The 26,370-nt window shown below is 51.7% G+C and overlaps 1 protein-coding gene across 6 annotated transcripts in view; it reads right to left on the bottom strand.

Moving 5' to 3' along the window:
• JADE2 (jade family PHD finger 2) overlaps positions 1 to 13,635 on the bottom strand; it is a 50,533-nt gene extending 36,898 nt beyond the window's left edge. Inside the window, exons 1-5 of one of the 6 annotated variants that reach the window (XM_066343955.1) lie at positions 13,482 to 13,634; positions 11,921 to 12,150; positions 7,959 to 8,141; positions 3,252 to 3,309; positions 1,214 to 1,302 (exon numbers count right to left, since the gene is read on the bottom strand). In XM_066343955.1, the coding sequence (XP_066200052.1) occupies positions 1,214 to 1,302; positions 3,252 to 3,309 (147 nt within the window). In that variant the 5' untranslated portion in view covers positions 7,959 to 8,141; positions 11,921 to 12,150; positions 13,482 to 13,634. Of the gene's footprint in view, positions 1 to 1,213; positions 1,303 to 3,251; positions 3,310 to 7,958; positions 8,142 to 11,623; positions 11,744 to 11,920; positions 12,296 to 13,481 lie in introns of those variants that run through there. The other 5 variants (XM_066343958.1, XM_066343956.1, XM_066343957.1 and 2 more) reach the window with 5 other exon arrangements.
• Between the last annotated feature and the right edge of the window lie 12,735 nt (positions 13,636 to 26,370).

Here is a 26,370-nt window from a genome sequence, read left to right as displayed (position 1 = left end):
TTTTCCATCCTCATCCCTCCTCCATGGGGCCAAGGGAGGATAATAGATTGGAGAGGTGGAGGTGGGAGGCATCAGGTCTCAAAGGCTCCCTACTCCCCACAAAGGGAGGCTCTTAGGGTCAGCCAGCTCCCTGAGGAGGCGGGAAGTCCTTTTTCAAATGCAAGATCTTGTGGAAGTAGGGGATGGCTCAAGACAGCTGTGCCAAGATTGCTCCCATGGTGAGGGTGGGATGAGGGGGGCGCTCAGAACACAGATAACTCCTCCTATCCCAAGCCAAGGACTCAGTCCAGAACTCTGGTTCTCCTCATTCTGGGCACTGTTAGTCCCCAAAACTTTACGTCTTGGCTATATAAGTTTGGGATCCTCAGTTCCCTTATTATAACGGGACTGAAAACTCTCAGCTACATTGAAGGATTAAAAAAACAGTGTCCAGTCCAGTGCCCAGCTACTACATAGACTGCAGAGCAGTATCTCTTTTAAGGGCCAGATTCAAACCCCACCCCTTCTCAAAGACATGTTGCTCTAGCAGCTTCATCTGTGCCCAGCAAAGGGCACTGAGAACCCAGCAGGGAGCAAGTAGGCCTTGGAGGCAGTTCACCCCTCCACTTCCAGGCCACTTCTCCATAGCTCCAGGAGCCAAATACTGCTACCTGCTACAGGCCACAGCCCAGGTCAAAGTGAGGAAGGCATACCATGCAGATGCACAGGAACGGGGCATGATGAGAACCAGACGACCTAACTGGATGACTCAGGATCCTTCACCCCTACATCAGCAATCCTGTCACCCTTGCTCGGCCTCCAAAGTGTCCCGAATCCTACTGCTTTTTACTCCCCTGCCACCATCGTTCATCTTCTGGTCAACAGCAAAAGAATCCTTCCTGCTTCTACCTGTGTCCCTGGCTTTCCCTTCTCCTTACAGTGGGGCCTTTCAATGAAACATCAGAGGATGGCATTACCCTGCTTATGATCTGGAAAGGCTTCTCCCACTCAGACCAACAGAAACATCTTTACAACAACCTGCAAAGCTAAGAGAACTGGCATCCCTTCCCTCCATCCACTCCATCAGCCATACTGGCCCTAGTTTGGCAATGACTGCGCCCACTGCCAGGAGTGCTCTTCCCACACAGGTCAGCAGGTTACCCTCTCTGGTCGCTGCTCCTGCATCCTCCCCATCTCTGCTTCACTTTTCTCTAGGATACCAGTCACTACCCACCTCTGAGGGCTTCTTTTCGTTCTGCCGGGACCAGCCCGACTTGGTGCTGCTGGGCAGTTTGGAGCATCTTGAGGCAGATGTAGTGTGACCTGCAGAGAGAACACAGCTATTAGCGGCCCCTGCAGGGCCAGGACCACCCACCATGCCCAAGGATAGTGAAGCCTGTAAGAAAAGCTCTGGCCTGAATGTTCAGAAAGCGGACACCTCTTTGAGTACCTGGTAGACTGTTTCCGCTCTGGGACTCTACAATGAGGAGTGAGGATGTGACAACCCTTCCACTCACTAACCAGAAGGGGTTGGGAAAGAAGAGGCAGTGACCGGGACTCAGTATCAGTTTACTGTGTGACCCATGCTAAGTTCCTTGTCCTCTCTGGTCCTTTGCTTCCTCCTTGGTGTGATGCCCAGTGGATAAGACAGAGGCAAGGCATAGCAGTGGGAAGAGTGTTGCTCTAAAAGTAGACCCATAGACCAGGCTTGTCACCCTGGGCAAATAACTTAATTTCTCTGTGCCTCAGTTTGCTCTTCTGTAAAATGAGGGCAAGAGACTGTCTTCAAAGGGTTGTTGTGAGGATTAGATGATATCTTGCCTGTAATCTTCTCAATAAACATTATTATGAGGGTCTAATTTAAGGCCCTTGCTGAACTACAGGGCTGTGGCCTCCAGCCCTATGGGTCAAAGGAGCAGCAGCCATGGGTAGGCACAGTGGTGGGGACTGCTGGGGAAGGAATGCATCAGCCTGGCCCAACTCTGATGCAGCTACAGGGCTCAGCTGCCCAGAGGACCATCCCTTGCAGGTACTCTGCCATCTAAGGTTCCTTTGCATGCAATAAAGCTAGTAAAGGATGCGGTTCTACTTGGCTCTACTGAGCCAGGCCACAGGCAGAGTGGTTGTAGCCACAGAGGGCCAGACGCTGTAATCTCCTGCCACAGGGAGGAAGGGCTGACCAGGTAAGGCACCAGAGCCAAGCTGAACCAACAGACCCCAAAGGACAGTGAATGAGACCTGGGGGGAGAGGGGAAAGAGACTGGGACCAGACCCATCAACCGAGTGCATCTGACTCAGGCTCTTGGGGGCAAGGTGTGGAACTATGGGAGCTCTAAGGGACCTCAGACATCTCCTTCACCCCAGGAGCTCACCACACATGTGAACAACTGAGGTCCAGAGTTGCAGGGTTCCAGGCCCAGCCTCCCTGGCAATGCAGCCTCTTCCTCAGCCTGGATTTCACCAGTCTACACCACTAGGTGGGATCCTCTTGCCAGTGTCTTCCCTACACAGGGCAGAATTGAACTCCTTACTCCAACCCGCCCATGCTGGCCCGGGCTCCCAGGCAGCTGAGAAGAGCCACCCTCCACTAGTACAGAAAAGCTCTCATCTTACACAAACCTCTCCCAAATTCCAGAAGAGGCTCCCTAGCCCCAATTTGCTCCCTGACAATGTCCCCCCACATCCCAGATTTCCAAATGACACCCCCAGCCCATACACTAGTGGACTTCTAAGACTATTACTGAGATCCCACAAAGGTCAGACTCCTTCATTAATTTCTTCAGCAAACATTTACGGAACACCCACTGACCTAGCCGGGGATAAGGCAGCAAGCCAGATGTGACCTCTCTTATCACTGAGCTTACCAGTTGTTAGGTAATAATATTCATCAGGTAATTATAACAGTGACAAGTTTTCTATGGATTGTGTAGAGACCTCTAAGAGCCTGGGGCCTGACTCAACGGGAGGGTGCCCCAGAGAGAGGGATGTGCTCCTAGTAGCCTGGAGTTCCATATGCAAAGGCCCAGAGGGGAGCAGATCTGTTCCAAGCAGAGCAAAACATGTGGGGCTGAGACCTACAGGGTAATGGGGGGGGGGGTAGAGTGAAGGAGAGCAAGGGCCTAGGGGCCAGAGTGGTGTGGGGACTTTCTCAGGAGTAGAGGGGCCTGATCTTCATCTACACTGAGACTCAGGCAGCCTCTCCCCACTGGGCCTGTAGGCCTGGTAATTATTCCCATGCTTTCCCCGGAAGAACCCCAAATGGAAGGCCTTACTGTCAGTGGTGTCAGAGTTGTCACTGCTGAAGGAGTATTTCCGCCTCTTCTCTTCCATCTGCAACAAAAGGCAGGCCCCATTATATGCAAAGGCAGCTTGGGAAATCCTCAATCCCTTAGAAAATCTCCAGGAACCTGCCTCCTCACACTCACCTGCTGTTGCAGAAGAGTGAGAACAAGGCCCGGTCCCTGCCACCCCTGGGTGAGGTAGGGGCGGGAAGGAGGTTGCATCTCCTACCTCCTGAGCTCAGAGTCTCAGAAAAGAAGCGGTCTGAGATGACAGGACTGCCCAGCCCCAGCTCCCACTCAAGTAAACTCAAGTCCACTCCTACCCAAGAGTTGCAACTGGTGCCTCCTGCGTGCTGAGGAGGGGAAGGCAGAGGAAACAATACTGATTCTCCCAGTAGGACCAGCCAATCTGAGTTTAAGGTCAAGTCAGCCCAGACAGCACTGAGGACACATCCCCAGGAGGCGGCCAGGAGTGTGGAAATGGGGGTGGGGATAGGGAGGCTCCAATCTGGGGCTCTGAGATGTAGGCCCAGGGTGACTGGTCCTGGGCTGCCCCCACCCCCACCATGTCCTTCTCCAGATAAAAGTACAAACCAACTCTGTCTTGACTACAGTATTGAACTTCAGGGTAAGAAGGGCAGCTCTTCCATCTCTCATTCTTCTACCCACACCATCCCAGCTATCTCCTGCTCCCAACAACCTGGTGAGTTGTGAGCTTTTAGCTTCCTGTACTGGTGGGCTCAGTGCCTTGTCCTGCTAGTAACTGGATGAACTGGGATTTGAGTCCATGAGGCCTGACCCCTGAGCCCACACTGAGCTGCCTTTGTGCCCTGTCAGCTCCAGCCTGTTGGAAATGCTTTCCCACCAGCTACTTCCTTTAATCCTGCAGAGTGCGGGGTGGCAGAGCCTACTCCTGTCTCCTTTTGGAGAAGAGTACACAGAATGGCCAGTTAACCTACCCTGGGTCTCACAGCTGGTCAATGGCTGCGTCCTAATGTGAGAGTAGATCTGGGGCTCAGGGCCCAGAGCACTTTCCACCATGTTCCTGTTAGTCTGGAACCTGGGCTGCCTCACTGCCCACAGCAAACAAGGAGCCAATGTCAGCAGGGAAAAGTCCCGCTGCCCAACCCCGCTGCAGTCCAACCAGGCTCCAACACCCCAAGACTGCCTAAGCCAGGCCTGGGGTTCCCCTTCTCCTGCTGCGGCCGTGCAGATACCCAGAAGCATTAGGCAGGGTGTGACTACCCAGACCTCTGAGTGACCAGAGGACCCTCCCCCAGGAGATTTGACCTGAGCCAGGAGCTTTTCTCTCCCCCAGTGTCCCCCAACAGCAAGGTCAGGACAACAGGAAGGTTCACTGGGGCTGCTTGTTGCCCAGCTCTGATGGCATGGACAAGAGGGTGTGGCAGTACGGAGAGATGCCTGGTGGTCTGAGCTGCGTGGATGGCAGGGGGAGGGGACACCATGGTACAAGGGGACCTTACTAAGTCCTGAGAACAGAACTTTGGTACTGGTAGTCCTAACGAGTGCTTCCCTTTTCCAAATGAGGAAAACAAAGCAGAGAGGGTAAGTGGCTGCCCAAGACTGCAGTGCCTTTAAGAAGTCTATCTGATTCAAAGACCACGCTCTTGACCTTTAGACCTCCCGCCTGTGCAGCAGAGCGCAAGCAGGCAATACGCCCTACCACCCACAGCCGCCTGTCCTTGCTGTTCTCTGGGTTCTGAGGGTGACTTCAGAGAAAGCCCTGACTCGAACCTCCTACATCTTGCCAACCCAGCCCTGTCGAGGTTGGACAGAAGTCAGGGAGAGGTGCTGTGAACACACCCACCTGTTTTCCCCTGCAACGGGTTGTCCAGGAACTGCCTTTCTCTTCATTTCTAGCAAAGAGGGCACTTCTGAGCCAGGCTCCCCCACAGCATAAAAGCCACACCCCTCAAGAGACTAGGGACCATGGGAAAGACACACCTCCCTGAGGACACAAACTGGAGCTGGATTTTTACATAAATCTCCTAAACTTAAAATGTTGGCAACTGATTCAGAATTTTAAAAACACTTTGAAAGGGCCAAACCAAACACATCTGTGGGCCAGAATCAGCTGGTGAGAATAAATGGGAGCTGCGTACAGCCCTCTGCACAGCGGTGGGCTCTCCATATAGGTGCCAGTTATTAAACCAAGGCAGCGGGGGCCAGGTAGGGGGGCCTCCTGCCAGTGCCCACCTGTGGAGCTCCTCAGAGGAGCAGTGACCCTGTGCAGTAAGGAAGGCCCCAGTAACAGGCCTCCTGGCTGCCAGCACCTTCTCATAATGCTGTTTCCTGCTGCCCTGCGCACTGGCAGGCCCACCCCCAGCCAGCTCTGTCTCCAACCTGCCCTCTATGAAACACCCCGGAGTCCTCCTGAGCAGGGTGTTATTAGGGAGATTTTGTGGTGGCGTAATTGAAATAATAACCAGGCTTCAGAGGAAAGTCACTCTTTTGTGAGTGAAGCTTCTTTCCTTTGAACAAAGTCTGTTCCAAAGGCCTCCCTGCCTCGGATGAGCCTCTACAGCCGGTGGCTAACGAAGCCCCAACAAGGCCTGGGCTGCCCTGTGGGATGGCCCCAGGCCCCGTGAACCCCCCTCACTCCCCAGGGGGACAGGGAGGACTCCTTCACCAAAGCCAAATTGAGCCTGCAAGTACAGGTGGGGGTGGGAGATACTGAAAACTGAGCTTGGCCTCTGGCTGTTCCCTCTCCACTGGCCCCTCCACTCTCTCCCCAAGCAAGGCCTCAGTGTCACAGGGTACCTGCTTTTGGGGACAGAAAGGGCTTCTGAAACCCTATGTACAAAGGAATGAAAGGGTACCATTTCCTTCCGTTTGTAGCTCCCACACCATCCCCAGCATGGAGACACAGAGAGGAAGCTCTCTTTTGGGAGTGGGGTGTCAGAGGGTCACCTTAGTGGAGCAACAGCCCACATATCTGTGTGTCCTCCACCCTTCAGCCAACCCTTGGCATGACCAGTGGGCTCTCCCCTCCAGAACGTACCATGAATCCACCCACCTTTTCCCCAGTTCTACTGCTACCCAATGGGTCTCAGCCAGCTCATTCATCTCTTGCCTGGACTCCTCATTTATCTCCCAGCTTCTACTATTGCTCCCCCGTAATCCCGGATCCACACAGCAGCCAGAATGATCTTCAAAGAGTATAAATCAGATAGTGCCATGCCCCTATTTAAAATCTCCCAAAGGCTTCCCCCACTGAACAAAGGATAAAACTCAAGCTCCTAACCACAAGACCCTGCAGGATCTGGCCCCTACCTACCTCAGCAAGTTCATGTCTACCACTGGCCCTTCACTACCACTTTCCAGACTCTACTGCCTCCTGTCATTTCCTGGAACAAGTCAAACAGGCCATGCTTTGAGACCTGTACACAGCCTCTACCCTCTGCCTTTAATGGTCTATGCATGTCTAACTTTCATTTTTCAGCTTTCAGCTTAAATGCCACAGAGGTCTATGCAGAGTGCCTTATCTAAAGAAAGCTCACCTGTTATTCAGTGTCTTCGGGGGATCCATCATAACCTGTAACTTGTTGAACATCTCTCTCCGGAACATACATTCCATGAGAGTAAGCCTGCCTGGATCCCTGTGGGAGCCTCCATGCCCTCCGTGCGGTGCACCAAGCATGTTACCGGGCTCGATACATGCAGTGTGCTTGAGTGGATTCTTGTCCCCTCCCTCTATTTGGGGACCACACAGCCCAGCTGGCCTGCCTGTAGCTTGCAGGAACAACACCTCAGCCTGAGATTTCGTCCTTTTTTCACAGCCCTCTTCTCTGTCTTAACCTCACACATTTTCCAGAACTCTTTATTTGGTTGGGCTCCTGGCTAATGATCAATGTCAACTCAGTAATAGGGCAGCAATTTGGTGGCAGATGTTTTCTTGGCAGCCCTAGTCACTGGTCTTAGTGGAGGCCTCAGGTCTGGACTTGAAACACCAATGCCCACTGCCAGCCCCCTTTAAAGACCTCTCTGCAAATAAACTCAAATAAACACCCTGGGCCTCCATTAACGCCCTTCCAGCTGACCCTGGGAACAGTGGGCCTTTCAGGCCAGCTACTGCAGCCGCTCCCTGGGCAGTTAAAACACCCCAACCTGGCCTCCGGCCTCTCCTCTCTGGGGGCCACCAGGCCTGCCCTGACCGCCACCACACACAGCAGGATTTCGTCTTCCTCCTTTAAAAAAGGGGGGTGGGGGAGGCTTTCAAGCAGGCAATTTACCATTCCAGACACAATCTTTCAAAGAGAAACAAAAACTCTCCCTGTCTGAGGCAGACCACTAAGGCGTGTATGTAATAAGATGCTAATACAATTTAATGATATTTCGGCTGGAAAACCTGTCCTCAGAGCCTCCTTGTGTCGGGAAGGCCAGACATTCAGAAAACAAGAACTACATACTCTTAAATGGCTTTAAACGGGGGTCAGAGCCCCACTCCTTCCTATCTCTCATTAACTTTAATGCCTTCTCAGGGACAGTAATTGCCGTTACAGAAATGATTTTGTACACACAGATCTTCAAACTTGCTTCTCCAAGCACAGGGAAGCCTGAAGTCTCCTCCGACTCCCAACATTGCCCACCTGCGATTCCAAGAGTCCCAGAGTGCACCCAGCTCCCCTAGAACATGTTGCCCACACCCACCCTCCAGACCCAGTTCTGGGGACGTACCAAGGGGATCCTGGGAGAATGAAAGGGGCTTTGTCTACTTTGTCGTTCAGCACTCTCACCCTACTCTCCACCTCAGAGAGGGCAAAGCTCAGGCCGTTTGCTCCCACAGATGTCTGCCCATTGGCAACTGCAGGGTCCTTCTGATCCCTTCTTCAGAGAAGGGAGCTGGCTCTTCAGCCTAGCCTAAAGGGGAGAGATCAAAGGTCAAAGTGTGTTTGGACCCTCTTCAGGTCATTAATAGTAATAGCAAGAATGACTAATACTAATCAAGTGCTCATCACACGCCTGCCTTTGAGTTTAATCTTTATGTAATCAATATCGCTTACTCTGTGCACCCACCGTGAGGTAGGTAGTGTTACTAACCCTATCAATAGATGAAGAAACTGAGGCACAGAATAATTGTCATAACTGGTGACTGCATAGCCAGTATTCAAACCTAAGCTGTTTCACTCCATATGGTGTACCCTACCCCACTGGGCTACAGTGAACATAGGCCTACAACTCCTGAGTGTTGCTGCAGTACTCCAGTTTCCTGTGGGTTACCTGGAAACTTCTTGGGTGCCTACGCTTTGAGCCACATGGTAAGGGTTCTATGTGGAGGACAGGGAAAGCCAGGGGTACTCCCCTCCTCACAACTCTGACCTGGCATCTTTACAAAGCCTGCTGGATTAACTTTGAAGATTTTGGACCAGAAGCCTCTAACCTGGGATCTTGGGTAAAAGACAACTACCTCCCTGTTAACTGGACCAGCAGTTAGCCAGAACACCCTGCCCCAAAACTCAAAGACATGGAAGTCAGTGTCAAAGGCCTAACCCTCAACTCTGAGGTGCACCTAGGGGCGGGGGACCAGCAGTCCCACCTCACCTGTCAATGAAAGCTAAGCAGACATATCTGACAGCTTCTTGGATCAGTATTACTGTCTGTTTAGCCAGGCAATTTAGGGAAAGGAAAAGCACGCTGGATGGGAAATGTTCTGGAAACATTTGCTGCATCTCAAGCCCAAACAACTTTATCCTTAAACACTTCATCTCCAAAAGTGCTGGGGAGACCGTTGGCCAAGCAGTTTCAAATCCAACATTCTCGGCTAGCCCGGCTGCTTGGGGTGAGGACTTCCCTCTGTGAGGCATTTGCTGTGAAACCAAATGCTTTCCCATTCTAAACAACAGCCAACAGCACTTGGGACAACTGAGAGGGCTCCAGATCAAACAAACATCCCTTTTTTTTTCTACCATGCAAACTTTCTCAATAAATTATTCACCCACTTCGGATCAAAGACTGTTTTTGCAGCCTGTGACCTAAAAAGCAAATAACATCTCTTAAACATGAAAGCCCTCCTCCCTGCCTGGGTCGGCTTTATTACTCATTCCCTCCCCTTAAAGTTATTCTGTTATTTTCCTCCTCTGCTTGTTAGATGGCCCTACGAGTACCAACCTGCCCCAAGAAGATGGGACAGAAGGGATGGTGCTTTTACTTGCGGTCCTAAGGTGAGAGAGGAAGTCAGGGTAGGGGAGAAGCCAGAACCCTCAGAACCCAGGAAACAGGGCCAGGCCTGGTTGGCAGCTCCCTGGCCGGCCTTTTTGCCAAATGTTCTACTGGGAATTTTACCAGTGAAGACAGTTAATGCCACCCTGGGAGGAGGGGCCAGGTGGCCCTACCACCACCAGGGCCCAGAACTCAGTTTGCAAACAGAACCGTTAAGTGAGTCTCCTGACAGCTTGCCTGGGCTCAAAGCTCAGGGCTCCTCCCCTTCTAACAAAGGTTAAGACAGCAGGTCAGGCAAGCCCACTCAGTCCCTCCCCATCCCCTCTAGCAACGCTGAGTACAAGCCTGGTGTCTCCTGATGATCCCCTGCAAACTCAGCCCCTGGGTGAAACCTCCTGTCAGAATCCTGCAGATGAGCGTGGTTGGGGAGTGTGGTAAGTGCTAGGGCAAGGTTTGGAAATCTGCAGAGACCACAGTTCCCGGCTGCAGCGTGCCCTCGGCACGGGGCAAAGGGAAACATAGCTCTTCCTGCCCCCAAAAGCCCTGGGCTCAAGACTTGCGGCGACGATGATTAAAAAAAAAAAAAAAGTCAAGTGTCCCAGCGGGTGGCAGAGACCGGAGGGGGGTGTTGGTTGGCACGCGCCTCCAGCCTGCCCCCGGAGGCAGTCCGCGGGACCGCAGGCTGGAGGCGCGCCGGCGTGATTCCGACCGCGGGAGCCAGGAGGAGGAGCCGAAGGTGGCTGCGGGGGGCTCCGGCCCAGGCGAAGGAAGGGCAAGAGGCGGTTCTGGCCAGGGGCGGCGCCGGGAGGTGGACTAGATGCCCAGTGTGGGGGAGGGGGTTGGGTGATGTGAGAGCCCCGCGCCACTTAGAGGTGGGCAGCTGTGTATGGTGGGGAACTCGTGTGTGTGTGTGTGTGTGCGCGCGCGCGCGCGTGAGAGAGAGAGAGAGAGAGAGAGAGAGAGAGCGCGCGCGTGTGTGTGTGTGTGTGTACGGGAGGGGGGGGGGTGTTCTGGGCCTCTGGAAGGCACAGTGAAGCCTTCCTGCCTGTCTTGCAGGCATCCTCATTTTCTGACCTAACAGCTCCCAATCGCCAAGCTGACCCCCTCTCATCCCTGGAATAGAGGGTGTCTCAGGGCCCAGAGATAGGCGGGAAGGGACCGGAGGGATCCACAAGTCTGCACACAGGCAGGGAGGAGGCGGGCGGGAGCCGCTCCGCAGGCGCAGGCGAGTGGGTGGGAAGGAGGGAGGGAGAGAGAGGGAGGAAGAGAAGGAGGTGAGGCCGGGAAGATGCCACTGCCGGGGGCGGGGCCGGGCCGGGATCCGGGAGAGGGACTGCAGCGGCGTTTGGTGGGGGCGGGGGATGCAGTGTCACTCATTTGGGGGTCGGGTGTGTAAGTCCGGGCTGGGGCTGCCACTTGCCTACGTCTTCCCGGTACCACCCAGGGCGCAGGAGCGGAGGCGGAGGGCCGGGGACTGCAGAACCATCCCCGGAGCGGGACGCGAACCGGCTGAGTTGGGAGAAGGTAAACAAGGGCCACGCCCCCTGCCGTCGCCCCGCGGGCGCGCACCCGCCGCTCCAGCCGCCGCGGGTACATTTCCACTCTCTCAGAGCTTCTCCCCCGCCGGACTCCCGCGCAGCCCTGCAGGAGGGAAGCTGCCCCCGACCCAGCCCGCACCCCCCACGCTGGGGCTGTGTACCCTCCATACTCACCTGGAAGGGCATCCCCCACCCCTCCAAAAAACTGTTTAATTTGTGCAGAGGCTCGGCGCCCGGGAGCTGAACATGCTGTCCCCGCGTGCAGCGCCCGCGTGCACCCAGCCCGGAGAGGGGGCGACAGGGCGGAGGCAGTGGCCCCCGGAAGGTGTCTGGGACCCGGCCGGCTGCACGTGAGCCCAGCGCGGGGTCATGTGCACCGGCTTAGCCCGGTTCAGCGCCCAAACGTGCTGCGTATCAACAAAATGAAACTCGGGGAGACTGGAGGGCAGTTAGCTCCGGGTCCTCCGAACCCTCGCCCCCGGCCGTGAGACCTCCCCTCGGCACTGGTCTCCCGCCGCAACCCCTCTACCCGGCTGGAGCTGCGGGGCAACTTGCAGCCCTGGCGCGCCCCCGCCCGCCCGCGCCCCCTTGCCGGCCCGGGGGCTCTTTGCCGCAGTCATTAATAAAGAAGGTCGCCAAACTCACCCTTCCAAAAGTTGTTGTTGCATGCGCCCCTCTCAGCCTCCCTGCAATGTACTCTTTAAAACACGACTGACCAACATGCGCAATCTCTCTCCCCTGTGCTGTGCATCCCCCCTCCCCCCGCGCGCTGGCTTCCTAGAACAGGCAGCCAGCAGGAGAGAGAGAGGGAGCGAGCGAGCGAGCTAGAGAGAGAGAGAGAGAGAGCGAGCGAGCGAGGAGCGCTGGCAGATCTGTTGCAAAAAACACACAAAATAACGCTGTGGAGATGCGCAGGGCCCATCGCCGAGGGCTGGATCTTACCTTGCTCCGTGGTGCCCTTCCGAGGGGCGCTGCCCTGGGCTACGCGCAGCGGCGGGGGCCGGCGCGGGAAGGATGCTCCCGAAATCCGGAGCTCCTGGGGCCGGCGCAGGCGGGCGGGGGGCGCGCATCCATCCGGGGTCGCGGCGAGGGAGGCGGCGGGGCCCGCGGCGTCCTCGGCCCCGCACCCCTGCCGGGGACAGTTCAGCCCGCGGGACCTAAGCCCTTGCCGCCTAGGAGTGGGCGCAAAGTAACTCCATGGACGCTACTCACTCCCGCCCCCCCCCCCCCAAATAGCCTCCAACTGCGATGGCCGCGGTCAGGACCATTCACCAACACCCCCGGTGTATGTTTCTGTTTCTTTTTAAACCAAGACTTCCTTGTGATCTCTTTAAAAAAAAAAAAATGAGGTGGGGGTGGGGTGGAGGCGGGCGGGAGGAGCGAGGGGGAGTAGCCACTTTTTTTCTTATTCAGTCAGATCTCCACTCCTGACACCCCCGGTCGCCCGCCCCCCCCCTCCCGGAGCCCAGTTGTTTCGCTTCAGCAGCGGGTCCAGGTAGCGTTGCAGGCCTCGGGAGGGAGAATACTCTGCCGAGCCGCCCGCCTGCCTGCACCTCGAGCCCGGACTCCCCACGGGCTCTGGGGCGCCCCCAGCCCGCCCTGTCCCCAGGGCCAGGCCCGAGCGGCGGCTGCGCCCGTGCAAGTCCCATCAGGTCTGCTCACACTTCACACACTCACATACATACCCCGCCCCTCCACTCTCTCACTCACACTTTCTGCTCACACCCCGCCCCCTTCTCGCCCCAGACCCGGGCGGTGCCCCCCGCAACCTTACAAAAAAAAAAAGCAAGCTATACTTAAAAATTCTTTTGGCGCCATATTAATGACGTACTTAAAATTTGCCATTTCTCCCTGCGTCAAAAAGACGTTTCTTTGCAAATAGCCTGAAGGCGACACTCGCGGAGGGAATGGGGTTTGCACTGAGCACATCACCTCCCGGGTCTCCAACGCTGGAAGACCCTCGCCCTAGGCTCTGCTTCTGAATCGCTAGTTTAAAATGCGAATCAAATCGCGTAGCGTTTTACAGCGCCAGAAGTGAGCAGAAAGTGCTGGCAAGAGCGGAGGGGAGGGGCGCGCGCGAGTCTGGGGGAGGGGGCGCGGCCCTCCTCCCCCCACCCACAGCAGATGAAAACTAACATCCCAGGCGGGGGAAACTTGAAATTGTGGGCGACCTCAAGAAAGAAGGGGCGGTCCATAGAGAGGGTCCCTCTCAGGTTCAACGCACCCTCCTCCCGCCCGGGTGCCTCAAGGCACCCAGCTCTGCACCACATTTCCGGGGGGTGGGGAACGCAGTGATGGGTGGGTGAGTGGCTGCACGTCATGGCCCCGGAGGAGTTTGGCCCGGGGTATCCCCTTCCCCTTGCTTGTCCTTCCCACTACCCATAAAGGATTAAAAACCAAGGGCAACTTCCAAGGGCTGGCACTTGGCAAGGAAGCGGGAAGCCCCTCTCCCCACCCTTCGCCTCCTCGCCCCTCCTCCTCTGGCTCCACTTCCCGACTTGACCTTGTGGTGCACAAACAGTGCGCTCGGATCCTCGCAATTTCTGGAAGAAGAGCTTGCGCTCGCCTGGCAGGCGGACTCTGGGGCGGCTCGCGAGCGGTGGCGGGGCCTTGGGTCGGTTCCCGGAGCCGTGGGCCACACCCACTCAACCCGTTGTGCCCGCCGCGCTCACCTTCTCTCGAGGAAGGAGCAGGGCTGGACTCCTGGATGGGAGGAGTGAGAGGCAAGCTACAACCTTCACTGGATGCTTCCAGCTGGGAAGGGGGTGGCTGGTCTCAGGAGAGGTTTAGGGGGCAGACCTGGGAGCCTGGCCCAACATCCCCAAAGCATCATGGCCATTCCCCCCCCTCAACCTTTTGGCTGCCCCTCAAAGATGATCCAATAATTTTTCAGCTCACCTTTGGCTTTGAAGGCTCAGGGGTGAGTTATAAATTGGGCCAGGACTACCTTTGCTCTCCAAAACTGAAGGTTGTTTATTCTTTCTTTCCCCTCGTCCCCTTCCATGGGAAGATAAATATTCAATTTACATAAAGTGACATTTATGTCACAATTAAGGAGATTCCCTGATGGAATGTTGTGAACACATTTACTTATAGGAGAAATAAATCTAATAATAAACTCGTAATGACAGCACAAATCTGACGGGGTTGATTATCTACACAACAAAGAGAGATCATGGATGCTGAAATAAGCACTTTTGCAACCAGAAAGAAATAAAGAGCTCAAAGGGAGTCAGTGCAACATTTCTCTTTCTTGTCCTTCATTCTCAAAATCTAGGGAGGTTTTTCCGGCAAGAGTGAGGGGCTGGGTGAGACCTGGTTTTACTCTTAGTGGTCAGTTGGTAGGATTTGCCCAAGCCCAAACTCAGTACCTGGAGACAATGGCAAGCTGTGAGCATGTAACAGAAATGGTTAAATACTTGGGTTCTAATCCTGACCCTTCAGTTTAAAAGCTGCTTGATGTGGGCAAGTGAATTCATCTCTCTGGTTCTCTTTCTCCTCTTCTGTGGAATGGGGTGGTGGCAGGGTCCCTAAGGCCATGTGTGCCCTCGTGTACATATCCACGCTATATGTGTACAGCAGGACCTGGCTCAGAGTGCACAGTGTGCATCAGCACTTTCCCTGGTGCCTGCATTTTGGAAGGGTGACTGTGCTCTCTGATAGCTCTTAGCACTGAAAAACCGGGGGACAGTGATTTCTGTCTCATCCTCTATGTGGAATATATGAGATTCCCCAGTGTGGGCAAAAGGGAAAGCCAGGAGAAAAACTGTGATAAATGGTGGGCTTCATGGTCAATGTCCAGATGTGAATCTCAGCCACGCATCTGAGGTGGGAGTGAAGGCATGGATTTACAGTGGCACAGTCCAAGGGGGCTGCTCTGGTCGGGTCTAGTTGCAGAGGGTTTACACGCAGGAGAAGACTGGACCGTTTCCTCTTAGCCATCAGGATCCCACAGACCTTGACAAGCAGGTAAAAAATGACCTAGAGAGATAGAAGAGGGAGGAAGTGACCATTTATAGAGTACCTGCTCTGTGCTGTGCACTGTGCGAGCCGTCCCGTTTCATTCTCCGGAAAACCATCTTACCTTTTCAGAAAGGCTTAGTTACTTACCAACAGTCACACAGCTAGCAAGCGGTAGCAGAATTGGCACCTAGTCCAGCTGACCCTGAAACCTATGTTTTCTATTTCTCCACACTGCCAGAAATAGAAAGTATTAGTGGTAGTGGTCTGATTGCGATGGGTTTCTGACTGGTGTGTGGATAAGAAAGAATTTTATGGGCAGCACTTTGATTCTGAGGTGATTCCCTGAATTTGGGTATGACCCATGTCCCCTACAAAGTCTTTGGAAGATACTTCCTCCTGTTGAGGACTGGAAGCTTCATCAGCATTGTTGGGTTCTACAGCTCTCTGCTACTGTTTAAGGTTAACCTTGAAATGTTAACAGAATGATAGCCATAAAGCTAATATAACTCTTGAATGTTTATTAAAAGTCTCACAAATCATTAACTTTTTACAGAAAAAAAATGAGAAGAAACATAGAGTTCTCAGAGATATCATCACTCATTTTTTCCCCCAACAAATATTTATGGAGTGCTTCTTGTATGCCAGGTCCCATTCTGGGTGCTGGGGACACCGCACAAACACAGGACGGACAAAAATGCCTGCTCTCATGGGACTCACTTTCTAGCAAAAGGAGAGATACACAGTTTCTTTAGAAAGTAAAAAAAATATTTGAAGTTAAGTACTATGGAGAAAATTAAGTGGGAAAGGGGGATAAGGGTATGTGGGGATACAAGTTAAACAGAGTCCTCAGGGAAGAGCTCATGAGAAGGTGGCTTTTGAGTAAGAGGAGGTAAAAGAGTGAGCGATGAGGGTTTATGGGGAAAGAGCATTCTAAGCCCAGGCTCTCAACCTGGAATCCACACATTCCCCCTTCAGAGGTCAGTGGATGGAATCCAGGCAGTCTCAGTCTTAGAAGGGAAAAAATATATCTTTATTTTCACTAATTAAAATTCAGCGTGGTCTTCAACTATGAATGCAGACAGCAAATCACAGTGATATTAGCAGCACCTGTGCATTGTTGCTACTAGAAATCACAGATATTTTTGCAACACATTATAGTAGAAAATATCTTTAAAATATCATTATACTCACTACTTCAAAATACTGCTAGCTTTTGTAATTTAATGAGTTAATAAGAAACATATATTACACATTTAAAAATATTTTGAGAGTTGTAATTAGTTTTCTTTATTATTTATGTAACTTATTTTATGGGTCGGAAGATATATATTATGCTCAGAAAGAGTCCACAAACATCACAGACTGCCAAAGGGGTCTGTGGCACAAAATAAAAGGTTGAGAGCCACTGTGTTTACAGAGAGATCAGCAAGTACAAAAGGCCCTGAGGTAAGAATGTACTTAGTGTGTACCTGTACAAGTAAAAGTTATATGGGGCATTGTTAGAAATTTGGCTTTTGCTAGGAGTAATATGGAGAGTTTTGAGTAGAAGAGTGGCATGACCTGTCACTGGATTTAACAGGTTACTCTGCCACTAGATGGAGGACAGACTGAAGGAGGAAAAGTTGAAGCAGGAAGACTAGTTAGGTCACTGAAACAGACCAGGTAAGAGGTGGTGTTAACTTGGACTATAGTGGCAGCAGTAGAATTGGTCAAATCCTGTATATATTTTGCAGATAGCTCTGACAGGATTTGTTGATGGGAACAAGACTTTTGCATTGTACCAGTGGAAAGATGGTGTCGTCATTAACTGGGATGGGGGAAACCTTGGAAGAAGGACATTTTGAGGGAAGCTAAGTAGCTTAGTGTTGGACATGTTAAGCTTGAGATGTCTATTACATATCTAAGTGCAGTCATCCTATAGGCAGCTGGAAATGGCAGCCTCAGCTCAGGGGCAAGGGCTGGGCTGAAGATATCATTTGAGAGTGGTCAGCAGGTGGATGATATTTAAAGTTCTAAGGCTGTTTGAGCTCATTAAGAAAGTGTGAGTGTAGAAAGAGAAGCAGTCCAAGGATGGTATCTTTGGGCACTGCAAGGTTAGGAGGAATCAGCAAGATGCTGTTAAAAAAGAAGTTTCCAGACATTTCTCCAAAGAAGAGATACAAATGGCCCATAAGTACACCAAAAGATGCTCAACATTACTTACTAATCACTAGGGAAATGCAAATCAAAACTACAGTGAGGTACTACCTCATACTCACGAGGGTGGCTATGATGAAAACAAAATAAAACAACCAGTGTTGGTGAGGATGTGGAGAAGTTAGAACCCTGTGTATTATTGGTGGGAATGTAAAATAGTGCAGCCATTCCTCAAAAAATTTAAAATAGAATTACCATATGTTTCAGCAATTCCATTTCTGGGTATATTCCCCCCAAAATTGAAAGCAGAGTCTTGAAGAGATACCTATCTGTGCACTCATGTTCACAGTAGCATTGTTCACAATTGCTAAAATGTGGAAACAACCTAGGTGTCTACTGATGGATGAATGGATAAGCAAAATGTGCTCTAGACATACAATGAGATATAATTCACCTTTAAAAAGGAAGGAAATTCTGCAATATGCTACAGCACTGATGAACCTTGAGGTCCTTATGCTAAGTGAAATAAGCCAATCACAAAAAGGTAAATACTGTATGACCCCTTATATGAGATATCTAGAGTGGTGACATTTATAAAGACAGAAAGTGGAAGGGTGGTTGCCAGAGGAAATGGGGAATTATTGTTTAATGAGTATAGTTTCAGTTTTGCAAGATGAATGAGTTCTGGAGATGAATGGTGGTGATGGTTGCACAACATTGGGAAGGTACTTAATACCACTGAACTGTATACTTAAAAATAGTTACAATAATAAAATTTATGTTATGTGTAATTTACCACAATAATGAAATTGAGAGGGAAAGATAAAAAAATAAATAAAGCAGCAGCAGCAGCATCCAGAGAGATGAGACAAATGTCCTAGAAGCCATAGGAAGGAGTTTTGGAAAGAAGGAAAACCCTATGTCCAAAACTGCCACGGGGTCAGGTGAAATAAGGGCTGACAATTAACCACTAGGTTCATGCAGGTTGAGGTCACTGGTGATCTGGACAATAGTCATGCCAATGAAGTGACATGAGCAAAAGTTTGACTGAATGGGTTCAAGAGAAAGCAGGAAAGTTGATAGTCGCTACAGGTTGTTCCAAGAGTCTTCCTGAAAATGAGATGTCCTCTGGGCATCTGTGTTTCTACAGGTGGATAATCATGTATTTGTAGAAATTCAGTTCAAACGATTTGTTGAGGACCTCCCAGGTGCTGGGCATGTGGGCATGGTACTGGATGCTACAGATACTGAGAAAAATAATTCACTGCCTTCTGAGATTTTACAAGAGTTCACAATACAGCAAACTTTGTGGACACATGAGATACACACAAGGTCATGTGCATGGCTAAATATACACAGTCTGCCCAGCATCAGTTTTTCCAGTGTAACAGACAATGTGGTTAAAACCGTGGATTCTGGATTCCCGCAGTCTTGGGTCTGAGTCCTGTCTCCACCATTCACCAGCTCTGTGATTGTGTGCAAGTCAGTTAACCTCTCTGTGCCCTGGTTTCTTCTGTAAACTAGGGATGCAATAATTTCCAAACTTTAGTGTGTCTGGGATGTTTATTAAAAATGCAGATTTCTGGGACCTGGCCTGCTAGCTCAGTGTTATAGTGTCAGCCGGCATGTGGAAGTCCCGGGTTTGATTACCGGCCAGGGCACACAGGAGAAGCGCCCATCTGCTTCTCTACCCTTCCCCCTCTCATTCCTGTCTATCTCTCTTCCCCTCCTGCAGCCAAGGCTCCATTGGAGCAAAGTTGGCCTGGGCGCTGAGGATGGCCCCATGGCCTCCACCTCAGGTGCTAGAATGGCTCCCGTTGCAATGGAGCAACGGCCCAGATGGGCAGTGCATCGCCCCCTAGTGGGCTTGCTGGGTGGACCCCGGTAGGGTGCATGCGGGAGTCTGTCTCTCTGCCTCCTCACCTCTCACTTCAGAAAAATACAAAAAAAAATTTAAAAATGCAGATTTCTGGACTTCATCTCCAAAGGTTCTCAATAGAAAGGTCTGGAGAAGGGCCCAGAGATTTACATTTTTAAACAAGCACCTGGTCATGCTTATGCTCTTGGCCTTGAACCACACTTTGTAAGAGACTGAGAGCTTATCCACACAGTACCACATTTGCCTGGCACTCAGTATTTGCTCATTTAACAATAGCTGTTCTTCCAGGGGTCCTTATTGGGAACTAAAATTCTTTCTAATAACTTGTGATTTATGTCCAGAAACAGAAGTCCACCAAACCCTGAGCACACTAAATTTAGAAAATAACAAAGAATCATTCTGATTATTCATTAAATATTTACTGAGCACCTACTGTGTTCTAGACAATATTCAAGGGCTAGAGAGACAAAAAATATCTGACTCAATGATTGGTCTGAGTCACTGAGGTAGGCAGAAGCCCCAAATGTAGTTTGTCACATTTTCTAGCAGCCAACCCCAGGTGAGAAGTCCTATGTTCCATCACTGGCTGTTTAAGGCGGTACTTGTCTGACGATGACATGCACACGGTCACCTGGGATCTTGTTCAAGTGCAGATTCTGATTCATCAGTTCCGGGTGGGGCACGAAAGTCTGCATGCCTAACAAGCTCTCAGCGGCTGCTAATGCTGCTGGTCCACAGGTCACACTTGAAATATCACAGTTTTAGAGGGTTAGGAAAACTGGATCACTCACTTGCCCTAATGTTAGAGTTCCTGGAGGAATCTAGGGAATCCTGACGGGAAAAATTAAAATCTGGGAAGATTGCACAGATGCAGGTGTAGTTTGCTCACATCTTCTTCTGTCCCCTCTGTTTCTGGAATCCAATCCTTCTATTCTCACTATAGTCAATGGCATTAGGTGGCCTCTTCTAAGGAAGGGAGAACATTTATTCTGTTGGTCATTCAGTAAATATTTGCTGGCTGTCTATTCTGTGTCAAGCCGTGTGAAAAGCACATAATTTGGCATTCAAGATAGGACAAATTCAGCAGCTTCTGCCCCCTAAGCTCTAGCTAGAGGCTGTGGCAGGGTTTGGGACAGAGAGAAAAGCTGCTCAGGGCTGTGTCTGTGGCTGAAGACATTGCCCTGGCAAGATCCAGTCTGGCTCCTCTGTAGGGCACTATATATGCATGCCTGGGAAAGGCACCCTCTGGAGCCTTTGCCAACTGGTTTAGAGATGGTGCTGACCAGCCCCAGGAGATGTCTGGATGAGGTGCCAGCCAGGCCACCTGTCCCTCTTCAGACTCACAGCCCAGCCCAGTGGCCACAGATGGCAGAAGGCAGTGTAGATCCCGGGGGCCTTCACATGTCTCCCCGGAAACTGGCAGCAGACAGTAATTCCAGCCAAGTCAGAGGCCAGCTTGACCAGAATCAAAGTGTGAGACACTCCATTCGGAGCTAAGAGGCCTGGCTTAATCCAAGAACCGCCAAGAACCAAAGGCACTGGCTCCAAGTCAAGTTGAACAGTTCAAGCAAAAGCCTTTCCCAGGACGTCAAAGCAAATCTCCCCTGTCTGTCCGTCTTACAAAGACCCCTCCCCTGCATTGACTGACGCGTTCATAGTGACAGTGGAGGAAGCTTGCTCTGGGCTAGCTTCTGGCTACAGAGATGTGTTAGAGGAGACCCCTGCCCAAGGATATCATAGGATGGAAGAGGGACATACATTGGATTTGGATGAGATCAAGTATATGAATAGGATCCAGACTCAGTGTAGAACCAGAAGCAGCAAGGCCAGCTGGCCCCAAGATACCTCGCTCCAGTCAAGGCTTCCTCAGTGGTGTCCTGGCCTTCACCAGCCTCCCACTGCTGGGAAGTGCTCCAGAGTGCAAGGTGGTAGCCTCGGGAGCTTCCTGCAGGCACTAGTGAGCAAACTGTTCCTCCCGTAGGGCTGTGCACAAAGTGACTTGTGGGCCTGGGCTGGCCTTGGGCACTATAACTGCTGGACATCCAGGCACTGCAGCTCTGGCAGGTAGCAAGCTGCTGCTAAATGTGCTGGGTCTCCAGTCAGGGCCCCGGGGAGAGGCTTGGACAGAAACTGGCGCTGGATGCCTGTGAGTAAGATGCTTGGAAACAGGGCATTCTTGTTGAGCTGATCCCCAGCTATGCCAGCACCAGGCAGATTGTCTACCTAGCACAGTTCCTGTAAGAGAGTCCTACTGAGCAGGAAACCCCTGCATTACCCTGGCATCCAGCTGAGGCAAGAGAGGCAGATTCCTTGAGGGGCAGAAGGGATTATGTTGGGCAGTGAGGGCTTCTCTGGAGAGCCTCTGTTGTTGGGAATCTAACTTCTTACCTCCCTGTCCCCCAACTGCCCTCAGAGTTCAAGGAAAGGCCAGCAGCTCTTAGGTGTCCTGTCCCCTGGCTGGCCAGGCTGGGAAGGCATGCTCAGAGAGAACAGGGAGGAGGGAAGGAGGTAGCTAGGAAGGAACCACTATGTGGGGGAAGAGGGCAAAGAAAGGGCACACATGTGCTTGTGTGTGCACATGTGCATTTGTGTATATCCACATATGTGTGTGTTGTGTGTCTGCATGTGCCCATGCATGCCTGATGTCACAACTCTGGGGTCCCCATCTTCCATGCTATCTGCCCAGACAACCTAAAAATAATCTCCATTTAACTTTAAGATTTGTCATTTGATGCATTAGATACTTGCTCAGCAGATATACTTTTCCACCTACACTTTATCTAAGATCAAGTAAAAACAAATGTATGTTATTTATGCATATCCAGGATGGAGGACTAGAACAGCCTGGATTTGGCTGGAAAGTCTATATCAGAATAGTCCCTATGTGGATGACAAAGCTGGACAGTGTGCATAGATTGGCAGTGATGGCATTGATGGTGAGGATGATGTTGAGAAAGGACCCAAGATGGCTACCGGGGCTGTCATCAGCCCTTTATCTCACCCACACATGACCAATTGGGCACATAGCAAGCACTCAAGGAATAGTTATTTATTTGTGGACATTGAGAAAGAATGTCCACAGATGTGACACATGTGCAAATATGGAGCTAGATGATTGATAATTTGTCATGGACAGAGGGCAACTAAGTGATAGACTGAATTTAAAAGTCAGTTTATTAGATCAGTGGTCCTCAACCTTTTTTGGGCCACGGACCGGTTTAATGTCAGAAAATATTTTCACAGACTGGCCTTTAGGGTGGGACAGATAAATGTATCATGTGACTGAGACAAGCGTCAAGAGTGAGTCTTAGACGAATGTAACAGAGGGAATCTGGTCATTTTTTAAAAATAAAACATCATTCAGACTTAAATATAAATAAAACGGAAATAATGTAAGTTATTTATTCTTTCTCTGCGAACCGGTACCAAATGGCCCACGGACCAGCACCGGTCCGCGGCCCGGGGGTTGTGGACCACTGTGTTGGATGACTGGTGGCGGGGGTGGGGAGTGAGATACAGTTATTAGACTGAAAGATTAAAGCCATGGAGGAATGATAAATTGATAAATAACTTGTTGATATCTGATAGAGAGGTAGGAAGAGAGATAAATTGTGATCAGATGACAGGTAATAGATCCATGTATGTAGATAGATAGGAAAACAGAAATGTAGAATAGCGTGAGAGAGACACAAGGATGAGACAGACACTGTGGCAGGCAGAATAGTGTCCCTCCAAGATATCTATGTTATGCTCCCTGGAATTTGGCACATGTTATATTTACATATAGCAAAAGGGGCTTTGCAGATTTGAATAATTTAAGGATGTTGAGCTGTAGAGATTATTCTGGTTATCCAGGTGGGCCCAATCTGATCACATGTCCTACCAGTGACCTCTTTTTCACCGTGTTCCAGCCGCCCTGGCCTTCTTTTCAGTTCTTGATCATATCAAGCTCATTCCTACCTCAGGGCCTTTGAACTCACTCTTTCTTCTGCTTCTTTTCATTACTCAGATCTCAGTTCAAGTTAGAGTTGCCTCCCTGCTTCCAGATTTTTGTCCTGAAGCCTTGAGTACACTCCGTTCCTGGGTACTGGGTTGGGGCAATGGGATGTCCAAGCTCCTAGCCTGCTCTGGCTGGCACTATCCCCAGCCCTGGGTCCCGCCCAAGGCTGCGGATGGAGCAGTGTGTATGAGTCATCGAGCCACAGACACAGTCCCCTTGTTGGAGAGACCTGAGCAGTTAGTTATGTTGTGGCAAAGTCATAGGGCCAGCGGCCCAATGGAAAGGGAAGGTTAGGAATTTCCCCAAGTCATTCAGACTCATATAGAGCCAGGAGGGGACTGCAGAGTGGAGGAGCTGGGAGTGGCCTGTGTGGATGATGCTGTTACTCCTCTTCAGTCGGTCCTGTGCCCACCTCCGATAGGCCAGGCTGTGGAGGAGTAGATAGCTCATCCCAGTCTGAGAGGGGTTTATCACCCCTCAACTAGCCCGCCATTCACCTCACATTGACTGAGCACCCACGGTGTATCGGGTCCATGCTGCCCTACTTCTGGTCGGCCCTGCCTTGAGGAGCTTACAGTCTTGTCGGGGATGTAGGCTGGCCAGCAAATCTTACAGATCTATTGCACAAGGGCTCAGCATGGGGTTACACACAGAAGTTGCACTCAACTCTGCCTGCATGAAGCAGGTGATGGGACTGGAAGGTGGTGAGAGGGCTAGCCAGAAGGAACAGGGTGGAAGGGTATTCCAAGCAGCAGACCAGCCTGGTGTGGCTGTCTCCTGGGGCTGCCACAACAAAGCATGTATCATAGACTGGTGGCTTACAACAACAGAAATGTGTTCTCTCCCAGTTCTGGAGGCTAGAAGTTTGAAATCAAGGTGTGAGCAGGCCCACACTTCCTCCAAAGCCTCTTGAGGAGGATCCTTTCTTGCCTCTTCCAGCTTCTGGTGACTGGACATTCCTTGGCTTGGGGCAGCATCACTCCGGTGTCTGCCTCCATCTCTATATGGCTGTCTTCCTTTGGTGTCTGTGTGCCTCTGTGTCTTCACGTGGCATTCTTAATGTGCACCTGTGTCCAAATTTTCTTCTCCTTACAAGGACATCAGTCATACTGGATTAAGACCCACCCTAGCCTGACCAGGCAGTGGTGCAGTGGATAGAGCGTCGGACTAGGACACAGAGGACCCAGGTTCGAAACACCAAGGTTGTCCGGCTTGAGCATGGGCTCATCCAGTTTGAGCACAAGCTCACCAGCTTGAGCGAGGGTCGCTGGCTTGAGCATGGGATCATAGACATGACTGCATGGTTGCTGGCTCAAGCCCAAAGTCACTGGCTTGAACCCAAGGTCACTTGGGTTTGAGCAAGGGGTCACTCACTCTGCTGTAGCCCCCTGGGTCAAGGCACATATGAGAAAGCAATCAATGAACAACTAAAGAACCACAACAAAAAATTGATGATTGATGCTTCTCATCTCCCTTCCTGTCTCTCTGTCCCTATCTATCCCTCTCTCTGACTCTGTCTCTGTCAAAATTAAAAAAAAAAAAAAGACCCACCCTAATGACCTCATTTTAACTCAATTTAATCTGCAAAGACTCTATTTCCAAATAAGGTCACATTCAAATAGGGGAACTAGGACTTCAATATATCTTTTTGTGGGGACACAATTCAACCCATAACAGTTGGCAGAGGCTTGGAAGAGCATGGAGCTGAGGGCCAGAGCTCTCCACAATTTGCTACCTCACTACTCCCAACTTTTTAACCCACTTTCCCCTGGGTGGCCCACTGGTCCTTGCACCTGCCTGGCATGTCCCTACCCCCAGACTCTTGCTCCCACAGTCCCCTTGTCTCAATAGCTTTTCTTTCTCCATTAGCAGGCCCACGCTTCAGCATACACTCTCAGACACTGACCAGAGCTGCTGGTTCCCTCTGACTTCTGAGACTCTCACAGTTGAGGGTTATTTAGTCTACAGCACAATGCCTGGGTGGGCATCTTTTTACCTGTCCTTCTCAGCCTCCTGCCTTTTCCATGTCAAGCCCAGGATCAGGGAGCCAGAGGCTGAGTCCAGCCCCTCAGTCATTTCCAAATTCTCCCTTCACCATTTCTGCCCAGCCTCACTGCGCCCATGCCCCGTGATAGGCATCACCACCTCCACGCCAGCCCTGACTGCTGGATGGTCTTCCTTGCTCTGGCCACGCTGGACACCCCAGGAGTTCCCTTGGAGTTTTGCGGTCCCCCTGCTCCAAGCATTTGGGGCCCCATTGAGCCCACTGAGCTCCACAAGAGACCAGGGCTGCAGTGGAGCACTGCCCACCTGAGGCAATTTGAGAGGCTTGCAAAAGGACCCCTGACCCAAATGACCTCCCTCACCTACCTCCCCTGGGTCAGAAAATCCACCATTGGCAAGTCTGACAGCACCCACCCCTGATAAGGGCAAAGGCTCCAGAGGGGCAGGACTTGCCTCCAGAGCCTGGCAGCCTGCTGGTAGCTCACTCACGGTGTATGGGGACTTGCCACCTGGGAGCAGGGGGGCAAGAAGGCAGGCTACTCTGCGGAGCCTTGTCCAGAGGCGCGAGCTGTGTGGTCAGAAGAGCCGAGAGCAGCTCTGGTGGCCCAGCCCTGCCCAGATGGAGACGAACTCAGGCCCCGAGCAGGCACGAAGCTCAGCCTCTTCCTTCTCTTCCACCTGCCCTTCCTTGTCCTACAGCTCCTTGGCTGACGACACCCCCTCCACATACTCCCAGCGCTGGGCTGTTAGTGGCCTTTGGACTAAGGAAAGACTGGGGCCTCCTGGGCCCCACACCCAGGCTGACACTCTGAGGGAGTAGGGAGAGGCACAGAACTGTCATTCCCTGGGCACAATCTCACAGTGTTCTCGGCTGGCCGGTCTGTTTTGCCCTTTCTGGAGTGGGAAGGAGCTGCGGGAAGGGAAGAGGCAGGGTCCATGCCTGGCCGGAGGCACTGTGGTGCCCTGGCGCTCAGTCCCACGTGCCCACGGAGCTCATCCTCTGTGCGGAGCCTGTGGGTGATGCTAGGCTGCCTGGGCTGCTCTTCTTTTCCTGACAGAGGAACTGGAGGGTAGGATGAGGGGTATGCTCACCATAAAACCCAAGGGTCCCCAAAAGGCTCTTTTGGAAGGGAGAGCTGATCACATCTAATAAGGAACTATTTCAGTTTTGCCATAATCAAGTCTAGCTCGGGGCTGTCCCAAATAACCAGGTAAAAGAATCCAAAGTCTGCCAGAATGGTCTGGTTCCTGAGGCCTGGGGTCCAGGGCAGGCCCAGGTGGGAATCAGCAGGGCAGTCTCAGCCACTGCACCCAGATTCCAGCCTCCCTACCTCCACCTCAAGGCTTCAGTCCAGACTTGGCCCCTAGAAGGTCTTTAGGCTAGTGAAGGCTCTAAAATCCCCACTCTTA

Source organism: Saccopteryx leptura, chromosome 6 (genome assembly GCF_036850995.1).
Source record: "Saccopteryx leptura isolate mSacLep1 chromosome 6, mSacLep1_pri_phased_curated, whole genome shotgun sequence".
NCBI classification, from domain to species: domain Eukaryota; kingdom Metazoa; phylum Chordata; class Mammalia; order Chiroptera; family Emballonuridae; genus Saccopteryx; species Saccopteryx leptura.
The sequence above is the reverse complement of the archived record's forward strand: the minus strand, read 5'-3'. Positions and strand labels throughout refer to the sequence as shown.